Source organism: Dryas octopetala, chromosome 3 (assembly GCF_963921425.1).
Source record: "Dryas octopetala chromosome 3, drDryOcto1.1, whole genome shotgun sequence".
NCBI classification, from domain to species: Eukaryota; Viridiplantae; Streptophyta; class Magnoliopsida; order Rosales; family Rosaceae; genus Dryas; species Dryas octopetala.
The window spans coordinates 12747516-12759665 of record NC_141368.1 but is presented as its reverse complement, the minus strand read 5'-3'; the positions used below and the strand labels follow the sequence as shown (position 1 = coordinate 12759665).

Here is a 12150-nt window from a genome sequence, read left to right as displayed (position 1 = left end):
ATAGAAATCAATGAGGATATTATGGGTAAAATAAAATATTCATTGTTGCTGTGATTCACAGCAGCTTTCAAAAGCACCTAGAAACCTGCTTTTTGTTTTTGTTGTGGGGAGTTGAGAATTGTGAGAAAAAGCAGTTTTTAATTTTTTTACCAAACACTAAAACTGTTGTAGGTGATTGAGAATTGTCATCCACAACAGCTTTTGAATCTTCCACCGTAATCCCAAACGGGCCTAAGTCTGGCTTTTGTTTGAGAAATTCAACGTTGGATTAAAGAGAATTCAACCAACTTTAAGTTGACAATAACGAGTATTTCCAGAAACTCTCTGAGACTCTCTCTCTTCTCTCTCTTTCTCACAGAGTCACAGACTCACAGGCAGACACGAAACAGAGCTGTCCAAGTAATGTAGTATATAGTCAAAGTCAAAAAATAGTATATGTAATGTACTACCAATAAATGGGTCGGGGGTCCACGCCCAAAGTCAAAGCAGTTTGTCTGTTTAAGATTTAAGAATAAAAGGGATTGTGGAGGCTTTGTGTGGTAAATGGTAATATGAGCATATTTATCTAGCACCCAAGTTCACAGTTTACTCTTCGTTCGTTTTCAAATCTTTTCTTCTTCTTCTTCTTGGATCTCTTTGTTACTTTCCTTTGTTTATGTGAATTTACACACAATACACCCCTATTTGGGGAGTAAATACAGCAGAAAAAAAAATGGTAGATTGATCATTCCATTTTGGTAATTGAGAAAAAAAAGACAATTCTAAGAATCAAATTAATTGTAAGATTATCCAATTTCTTAGTTCTTACCATAAAGTAGGGGGAATGGAGAAACTTGTGGAAAATCAATATTTATCTTTTATCAAAAATCACCACATAACATTTCTTTTTCTTAGTTTAAAATTCAGGATATGGTGATGAGGGGGATAAAAAACCATCAAGTTGTCTAAAATATTGTAAATAGATATCAAATTATATAATGTATGTACCTATGTATGTTGACAAATAAGTTGTGCAAAGAAACCCATGAAATCTGATAGGAAAGTGACTTGAGGACAAATTAGTCCTCAAAAATTGACCAATATTATTAGTTAAAGCAAGGCTATGTACATGCATGAGCTCTTTTGTCATTTGTCTTTAATTTATGTTGAGAATGCACATGAGCTTTGGAGTTTATTGGACATCAACTTAGCTATCTTTCCAAGGCGCCCCCCCCCCCCAATCCATCAAAAGGATGGAGGAGGACCCACTTTAGCCTTCTTTTTTTTTTTTTTTTGGCCAACCCACTTGAGCTTTCAAATGATAGTAAACAAAAACAAAAAAGTCAAAAACCTTGTTTGTGTCATAACATGGTCAATAAGTTTAGGTGTTGCTCATATCACTCTTTTTCTATTTTCTTTTCTCTTTAGAGATTTCACACATTGGCAGGCTTGTGGGCGTCATCCTTAATAAATATAGTTCTATGTGTGGTTAGCATTTCAATCAATTAAGTAGTTTAGTTTGCATGGGAAATGTATGTGATTGAGGCTTGCATCTGATTTATTTAAATGTTAACATAATTTAATGTGTAATGTTATTGGCTTGTTAATTTATTATTCGGTAAATGATCATTTTGATCCTCGTAGGTCAATGTTTAGTTTTAATTTCGTCCATATTATTTTAATTATTTTAATTAAGTATTTGTAGTTTACTATATTTTGTTAAAATCAAATTTAAAATTAAAGTTTCGTCCAAATTGAGACAGTAAAATCCTTACTTTATCAACGTGGAAGTACAATTGTATGAATTTTATAACCTTTTTTCTCCTAAACTGGTAAGGGTAACATTGCATGTGGTTTTCACATGAAAATTTTATATTTTTAGTTTTGGACTTGATTGTAACAAAATCTAAACTACAATAATTTAATTAAAAAAAATAGGGCCGAAACTGAAAAGAGGGCCAAACTAGCTACAGTGACCAAAATGGTTATTTGTCCTTTTTTATTTGGGGATGAATATTCAAACTTATTATGGAGAATAAAGAGAAATACTAATAAATCAATAACAAGTTGGTATTTGACTGCTAATTAAGTTTGCATATTCAAAACATGATTTCACTACTTTTGTTATATAAAAAAAAACATGATTAATTTCACTTACTCATCTATTATGATAACAGTCTAAACATATCAGATTGTTTCATAAAAAAATATTACTATGTATATAGAGGGTTCGAACATTGAACATTTAGTGTGTTTTTTTTTTTTTGGCGTTTGCGTTTTGGGATTAGTTAGAGAATTTTAATTAGTAATTTATATATTCCTTTAATATAGCATATAAAAATTAAATTAATTAATTTAGAGAATGCCTACTAATATAATTGATCAATTAATAAACAACTCTATTTTAAAAGGGTTTGGATCAAATTATATGGTTGGTCGGTTTATGAGATAGGAGCGGAACTACCTCATATAACATTCTGTGAACTTATGCAATGTATCTTCAAGTGTATCAAAAAAGTAATAACTAATATAATTATGAACAATACTTGGCTCACCCTTGGGGGTACTTCAAGGTCACCTCACCTCCCCAAATTATGATTTCGGCAATGTCGGCACATAATCGGAACCATTCAATTTTTAGATAACATATTAAAGATCATCTCTGCAAAAAATCAAATCAATCAGAAATCGTTTGGTTATATAACTATTGTCAATTAAATATAAAAAATCAACGGTTTGGTAAAAAAATCACTCTTTAATTGAAAACCATCTATTTTTTCTATTTAATTGATAACAGTTATATAACCAAACGATTTCCGATTGATTTGATTTTTTGCAGAGATGATCTTTAATATATTATCTAAAAAGTGAATGATTTTGATTATGCGCCGATATTATCGAAATCATGATTTGAGGGGGGTGGAGTGACCTTGAGCTACCCCCAAGGGGTGACCCAAGTATTGTTCTATAATTATTATATATTATCAGTACATTCCCTTTTGACAATAATTAGGAGATGGGCCTAAATCCCCCATAACATTAACATGCATTGAACTCCCAACAACTGAAAATACCTCATCATTAAAGACGTTAATACATGCACGTATATATTATAAAAGTATTAATATCATGCAATAAAGTCAACTTAATTAATTATTTTTGGTACATTAATTGGCTGTGGTCCCCTAAATTCGTGGACATTCTCTCGAAGTTTTACTTATATGTTCATGTCTTCTATCGAGGGTGATGGAGATATATAGAATTCTCTATTTTTATTACTATTAATTATTGTAATTTGTGATGATGATATAAATCTACTGGTGAATTCCCAGAATGATGTCATAAACCCAGATGGCTTTATTAAAAGAGAGAGAGATATATATATATATATATATATCCTTCCAAATCGTTTGGATTGTGCATCCATATTAGTTTAAGGCTACTAGCACATCAACATATGTGAATTGACATGTGTGTCTAATATAGGGAAATGCTTGGGTCACATCCCTGTACATCACACCACACCTAAAAAATGTTGGGGGCAATGGAGGTTCAGGATCGAAATTATTTATTTTTTAAATTATTTATTAAAAATTATTTTTATAAAAAATTAAATTAATTAAAAATCGTTTAATTATATAACTATTATCGAATAAATTAAATAAATGGACGATTTGGTCAAAAAGCTTTTTAAATACAAACTGTCCATTTATTTAGTTTATTCAATAACTGTTATATAATCAAACGATTTTGATTGTATTTATTTTTTGCAAAGATGATCTAAAAAATGAATAATTTCGATCTTAAGTCTGCACTACTGAACAATAATTTTTAGGGGGTGGTGTGACCCAAGCATTGCCCTCTAATATATAGGATTAATATAATAAAATCATTGCCTAAAATTATGTCAAACATATATATTACGAAAATTATGAAAAAAAAATCAAAGGAATATTGAAATTTAAGTTTTAGTTATTTGTATTTTAATATTTTATTATAAAATGAGGTTAGCCTAGTTGATCGAGGACAATAGCTCCCCTGCACACCCGGTTCGAACCCTCTCCCCTCCCCTGTAATGAAAAAAGAGTTATTTGTATTTTATCTTGAGCAAGGAAAAAAAATATTAATATTATATTATCAAAGTGAATTTTCATAGGCACACATATTGGGATGAAGAAAAATTTAACTATTTACGAGTGTATACATTCATGTCTATATTCACATCATGTGCTAGGTTGTATATTTTATTAATCTTTGAAAAACAGAGAAACATATTCTTTAAATTTGGTGATCATAATTAACAGTAATATTTTTCTTCAGCACACGTATCTCCATATATGCGTACGGAATATATATTATTTAAGATTTTAAAATGTATTGTTACATCGAATAATTTAAGATTTGTCACGTTTCTTCAAGTTGATTGAACCACCTCACCAGTTTACATGAAAGATGTTCTATTTGATTAATGGTAACAGCTGGACTGACACCCACACATATCGTATATGTGAGCAAGCCAAACAAAACAACTGAATCTAGCAACATTCATATGTTTTGTATCTATTTTTTCTTTCATCTTTTTATTTTTATTCAGTGGAGAGCTGATATAAAAAGACCAAGCAATAAGAGATGATTTTTGAAGTGCTTCTAAAGAACAAATCAAAATTTTTTTAGGTAATTGATTCTATAGTTTGTTTTGCATGTTTTATTGTTTTAGGTAACACATTCCTTCTCATTAGGTGGCTGGCCTTGTCTTTCATAAATGCTTGATTAAGGTCTTTTACACCAAGTTTATTAGTGATTTAGTTTTTGGAGCTAATTTAGTTTTTTAAGATACAGTTTTCAGTGAGCTATATATATGCCATCAAGCAATGCACCACTTGAATCAAAACTTTTGGGGATTACACATTTTCTAATCCAACGAATGTGTGGGATTTTGGATTCGAGTTGGCATGCTTCAGTCAATCTTGGGATATTTCTTAATTAATTAGATTCATAGGACAATATTTCCTTGAACAAACCACACACACAGAGAATGAGATCTAGTGTTTATTGTGTATATATATATATATATATATTTTTTTTTTTTTTTTTTTTTTTTGAAACCTAGTGTTTGATACTTTGATTTGCAGATTTTTGTCAATATTTGATCAAAAAGACAAAAACTGAAGGCATGAAAAACAGTCCAGGGCCGGCCTGCCGCCTGCCCAGTCCAAGGCCCACTCCAGGCTCCATTTTTTTGTTTTTTTCTTTAAAGTTTTACGTTTTTTTGTGTTTAAAAATGTTTATATTCCCAATAAAGTTTAATTTTGTTTATTATATAAATTAGAATTCCTTAAAAATATTTCTTAACAGAAAAAACATAAAAAATTATTTGGGTTTTCAACCCTAATCTATACTTACAAACTCAAAATGACCATACGGAGGACTTTCATCCTTAAAAGACAAAAAAATGTGCCGAGCGCTTGGTACTACACTGTATAGCACTATTTTGCAGTGTAGTTACACATGTATCATTTTAAGAAATTCTAAATTCTAAATTTAACCTTATAAATCTTTTAAAATATATTAAATTATGCATAAACACACTCAAATAAGACCCAATAATAAAAAATATGTAGGAAATAGGGGAATTTTTTTTTTTTTTTTGCACTTCAGTAACATTTGAAATTATTACTACATTCCAGTACCAAGCGCTAGGTGAATAATTCCGACCCAAAACTATTTTTCTAAAGTACAAACCCGCGTCCGTCAATGTATTTTTAAGGGCTTTTGATAAAATATATATATATGGGAGGTGATTTTCACACTCTTCCTTTCTCCATTTGCACTCCTTCTTATTTTTTTAAATGTCTGTATATATTTTTATTATTTATTTTCCAAGCATACCCTTTGGCTTTTAATTATAGAATGTCACCGGCCTATACAACATTAAATCCTACATATTTAATTTTTTAAAACTGTCATAATAATATATCTATTTTTATAACTCTCTTTTAAAAAGGAAGAAAAACTTATGTAATTCTATACACTTCTGTCCGTCTTCATGATATAGTACATCTCTTTTTTCTTTTTAAACTGTCATGTGACATTCAATTTTTTAAAAATCAAATATGCTACAAATAAGTAGTGGTTGCTTAGCATGAGGACATTTTTCTTGGCAGTGTCAAAAGACCCAAAAATAAGGGAGTGGACTAATTGAAAACCCCAATTAATTTCATAACACAAAACCCACCATCAAAAGAAGAAGATACATAAATCATGACCCTCATGAAGAAAACGAAAAAAAATATGACAGGCTAAATATTTTTCTAATGAAGTATAAAATGATGATTGAAAGCACGTAAAAGACTGGTTCACAAAAGAAAAAAAAAATGGCATAGAAGGCAAAGAGATGCAATTTGAAGAAGATACAGCGAGGGTGATAGAAAATTACTTATTTTTATTTTTTTAATAAGTATAAGATAATTTAGGAAAAAATAATCATTATTGAAAGATAATTAAAATAAAAATCCAACAGCCATAAAGGGTAAATTTGGAAAAATATATAATAAAAATATACAAAATACATTAAAAAAGGAGATGAAGTGTAAACGGAGAAAAAAAAAGTGTGAAAATTGCCTTTCCAATATATATAACGCTCACTTTATTAGGGACTTTTCAATAGTTTTCGAGAGATGGCTTATGTTACTTTTTTTTTTTGGCCAACGATGGCTTATGTTACTTAAGAAAAGCCATTCTCTCAATGCTACAAGCTCAGCTTAGGCGTCTGGGCCGTTCGGCTTGTTTGTTTCTATTTGGGCCTTTGTGCCTTCTCTTAATGAAGTTTCCACATGACAAAAAAAAGAAAAAAGAATTGCATGCATAATAATATAACATTATAGTAAGATTTAGGTTCAAGTACAAATACATCTACCAACAATAAGGAGTATTTCAAATTAGTTACGAACAAAAAAATAATTTAAATTCATACATTAACTAATGAAAACTTACTGAACTAATTCATCAATTTTTTGAGAGTTGTATTTTGTAAAAGGTGTCTCTCATTTAGACTTATTCTACTATAATTATCTCACAATGACCCTAACTTTTAAGAGGGAAGGACATGTGGCCCTTCGATCTTGTAAGGTTGTTCAAAATAATTTTCACCCAATTTAATTATCACCTACCAAAAATAGTAAAATACTGTCATGGCACCCTCAATTATTAATGAATCCTTATAAGGTGAGAGTTTCATGACTGGCAACTCGAAGAGGTCAATCTCAATTTAGGATGGCGTATTATGTATACCAAAAAAGAATTTTGGATAGAGAAATCGAGATAAGTCTAAGAGAAAAAGTGCTAAGCTAAATGTATGCATATATGAATAGGGAAGGTGAATCACCTAATTAAAGGTTAAGGGTGGGCATGCAACAAACCCATGTGACATGAAGGCACTATTGTGGTTCCAGTGCCTATAGGGCTATAGGATTCATTGTGAGAGTATATGACACCAGGATAGAAAGCAGCCATAATGTCCTAAGTAAAATATACCTTAGAGTGTGACCCACACAACTTTTCTTTAAGAGTAGCAAAATATTTGCTTCCTCATAAAAATTGTAAGTTTGTAACAGATACTATAATTTCTAGCAAAATTTTGTCCCCCTAATTAAACTAGATTTTGCAACTATATACGTTGTTCACTCTTTATTCTAAGTTTGTTTTGCCATGTTCTGAATTTCATGTTTGGGGTTGAGAAATGGCCACTTTGGCTCTCTTCTTTGCTAAACAATGATTTGATCTCTTCTTAATGAATTCATTACTTTCCTATGAAAAAAAATTAAACATATATGATATTATCTCATCAAAAAAGGCATGATTAATTTAACATTCAGTCCTCTTCTTTCTTTCTTACCTTGGCCAATATATACTGGCCGGCTTAATTCCTTCTATGAAACTACACTCCTAGCTATCACTATTACCCTGCAATGGGTTTGAAGCTGAGATGAGTGCTTCACTGATATGTTGATCCTCTAAATTGTCAAATACTTGCTTGGTTGGCTTAGGTTTCCAGTATATTGCATAGAGAATCAGCTGAGCAGTTCCAAGGAAAAATCCAGTCCCATTTGGAATCTGCAAATGGTTGACCTAATTGTTAATAACATTGTGGCATTAATCATGTCAAAATTGTTAATAAAGACACAAATACTAAAGTCAATAATAAATGGATTTATAGAATATATGATGTTTTGGTAGCTAGGAATTAATACTTACTCCAACAAACAAGTCTTTTGCAAGAATGGAATACACTGTCCAAACTCCTCCATTTAAGAAAAGGATGAATGAGAGAAGGAAAGGCATGTACTCCACACTCTTTAATCTCACTACTGTTTTCTACACATTACAAATTTTAGCCTATATTAATAGGCATCTTCACTTGAAAAAAGCACACACATATATAATAACAATAAAAAAAAATTAGAAGTCTTAAAAGTACTCTTACCATAGCTGAAAGAGGGGAAGCATATGCAATCAAGCTGAACACCACACACAATATTCCTGCAACATCAATCCTCTTATCTCCATGTAGCAGAAACTGAGTAAGCAAAATTGCTGCTGCTGGAAACATCACATCAAGAACTGCAACAAGTATGGCAGTTCTAGCCTAAGATCATATATGACCATCAATGTAATAGTAACTTATACAAATCTCAGATATATACTAAAAAATCAAAACAATATTATGGAGATGAATTAATCAACTTACTTACCTTCATTCTTGGTGGTGCAAAGAGTAGAAATATGGTGAGAAAAACGATCTCAACAGCAGCACCAAAAACATTTACAGTGGCCACCAGCACACTGTCAGGCTTAATAAATCCATAGTAAACCCAGAAGTAGGCATTCAATAATTTGCTAACATATGGTATACTCTCAAATTCCTCTGTTGATCTTCGCTTCACAATCCGCACAAACACATTTCTAGAAACAATTCAAGATGAATTAAGTCAAATCTGCTCCAAAACTAACAAAATCGATATGAACTAAATTAGTAATTTGTAAATTAATGATGATCGAGCTTTACGCAGGAGAGAGGTAGACTAATCCTGACATAAGGTTACCTGAAAACAGATATATGCAGATTAAGATCATATACAACTTTTCATATCAATTCAGAGGAATTCAAAAACAAAAATGAGAGTTGGGTTATTAGTACTTTCTATATTACCTAGCAACCCAAAAATGGTGATGATCAAACTTGCCATTTTTGCTGAGGAAGAAGCTAGAGCTTTTGGTAAGAGCTAAGACTAGTAGTTATTGTACTCCAGATGGCTTTTGAAGAGTGGATCTTGTTTTATTGTTCTTTGTCTTGGAATCTAATCAATACTAAAATTAGCTAATTTGAGCTAGCTAGCTATGCAAATTAAACCAGTTAAGATGCATACATAAGTTTAAGCTAGCTCTAGCTATTTCATATTTGTCTCATAGTTTTGTGATTGGGTGCCTCATTTCTGAATTCTGATAAGTGGCCTTATCAACTTGTTGGTTGTCATTTTTCATTACTTTTTTTTTGGGGTCCAAGGTTGCAGATTTTGGTACACATAAATAAAAATCTATTGCTCTGCATGGATGGGTTGTAGCTCCAGTCGCATTAAGGTAGACACCTACCGGCCTTTCTCTAGCGGTTAAAAAAATTTGCGTATTACTTGCGCTTAAAAAGTTTAGAAAAGCCAACGGGTCACACTAACAAGCAATTTAGTTTGTCGGTTTATAGCGAGAAAATACAACAAACCACTCGCTTCAACTTCTTTAAATTTCATCCAACATCTTAACCCACTTAGAAAAAAATCTTGTAGATTTGCCACTAATTTTTAATGTTGTAAATATCATAAGACTTTTTGCGTGGCCTTTGAACAAAATTGTTGTGAGTTCATAATACTTTTTGGGTATCACATAGCCTATGGTAGAATTATGAAGCTATCCATACAGCATAGTTTCTGAAAATATGGTAGAATAGTTAATGAAAAATTGAAAACCTGGTCTTCTAGTAATACTTTGCATCAAATTCTCATCGGCACTTGAGAAGACCGATAAAAGGACAAGAAACATAAAAAGAGAGAACAAAGTTGTAGTGAGTAGCTTTTGTTTTTTGGCCACTTAAAAGTTGTAGTGAGTAGCTAAAAGAAAAAGAAATAGCAATGTCATTATTGTCATGTCACTCTCTTTGTCACTGTACTCTTATCTATATAAATAAAACATTATGGGTGAGTTCCACAAACTTTTATATCAATATATAAAAGATATATTTCTTATAGTGTAGTCTTAAATCAGAGTAAACATTTTTAATCTCTATTATAGTGACATAGCATTATACATGTGAGAGGGAGGTTTAAGACATTAAAATTGGGACGAATCCTCCTCTGATACCTCATCACTATAATAGGAATAGAAAAGTTTTTCTCTTTAAAATCAATTATGCATCTGAACTCTGAAGGAAGGTTGGCCTTGTTTTTGTTGACTTAGCATTCATTGATGTGTAGTTTGCTGATGGTGATCTGATATCCTATATAAACCACATGCTCATTTTCCATTATTCTTTAGTCTTTACCAGGGTCAGCCAAGATCCAAACAACAAGAAATTAGCTACGGACTAATCTAGCTTGTGTCACAGTCACACTATAAAGATCTTCAAACAAAAGATGGGCCACAAAACCAGGGGAGCTCAGAACGGTACAACCCAAAACCTGTCTAAGCCCAATAGCTGCCAAGCAATCTGTCACCATATTGGGGCCTTACCAAAATATAAAACCCATCCTCCAAAACACCAAAATCTTTCATCCTCTACTTTAGTTCCTTTTTTTTTTTTTTTTGGTATTGTCTGCATCTCAACTTTAGTTAATGTGGTCAAAAAGTATGGTTTCTGATGGGATAATATTAATGCATGATATATACTTGTTCATTTATATATTGACACTTGTTTTTATTGCATCTGTCCATCTTAATTAGCACTCAAGTTTGGGATAAACATTTAAAACCCGTTTGACATTGCTTTTAAAATTGAAAAAAGTACTTTCAGATTAGTAAAAGCGTTTTTTGTTGCATTTGACAGAAATAAATAAAAATATTTATGTGTTATAAAAGCGCTTTTAAGTGGTTTTTTGAAAAGTATCTGACAGGTGTCAAACGGGCCCTTAATCTAGGAGCTATTATTTTATACAGTGTTTTGAAATAATTTGGTTTTAATTTTAAATCTTAAAGCCGGGTGAGGAAAAAAATCAGCATGGTGACTGGTGAACAATAAATAAAGTGTTTGTAAATAGAAACACTCTTCTTGCATTGAATTTGAACCATATATGGTTGGTGTTGTTGTGAATTGGGTGGTTCATTTAATTATGCTCTTGGCATTAATTTTCATCTAACTCATGCTTCATGCGAAATTTGCATGTGACTGTGGAAACTGAGACTGCAAGGGAGTGATCTGGTCTATTTAAAAGACTCAGCTCCCATTCAAATCAAAAGGCAAAGCATCTTTTGCTCTCACAAACCACCCCATCTTCTTGCTTTTTCTTGCATGAATCAACCAGATCTCCTTTGCTTACTATTTAGCTGATTCTTTTTTATCTCCTTCAAATTTGAATTACTACTTGGGTCATCTTTATTCACCACCTCTTTTATAAGGGAGTTGAGCCTCCGCTAGGATTTACACTCTTAGAATTTGCTTGACTTTTACACTATTAGAGAAGTTATTGGACACAATGGCCACGGACTACATGCCAAGGTAAATGCATTCTTTAATTGCTTGGCCATAGACCATGGATGGTATAGATTTTGTGACACAAATCTGCTGCCACAAAATCTTCACAGTCCATGGTCTTGACCAAGTAATTTTTCAAATGCTAATAAAGTAATTAGACACAATGACCATCAAATACATGCTAAGGTAAATGCTTTCCTTAATTGCTTGGCCATAGTCCGTGTATCGTGAAGATTTTGTGACACATTAATTTGTCATATCACAAAATTTTCACGGTCCATAGTCTTGGCCATGTAATTTTCGAATGCTGATCAAGTGGATATTAATGGCCGTGGGGCACAGTTCGACAACCATATGGGCATAGATTGTTGGTTTTTTTTCCTTTTATTTATTATGTTTTTCTATACAAAATATATTATTGCATGCTTAATTAGATG

At 31.6% G+C, this 12150-nt stretch overlaps 1 protein-coding gene across 1 annotated transcript; it reads right to left on the bottom strand.

Annotated features, from left to right (window-relative positions):
* Positions 1-7814: 7814 nt before the first annotated feature.
* LOC147291028 (bidirectional sugar transporter SWEET17-like) lies at positions 7815-9454 on the bottom strand. Its single transcript, XM_086236388.1, has 6 exons — positions 9188-9454; positions 9044-9080; positions 8730-8940; positions 8462-8623; positions 8233-8352; positions 7815-8091 (listed from the first exon to the last, which is right to left on the bottom strand). The coding sequence occupies exons 1-6, from the start codon at positions 9222-9224 to the stop codon at positions 7924-7926; spliced, it is 735 nt and encodes a 244-aa protein (XP_086092514.1). The 5' UTR covers positions 9225-9454; the 3' UTR covers positions 7815-7923.
* Positions 9455-12150: the final 2696 nt, after the last annotated feature.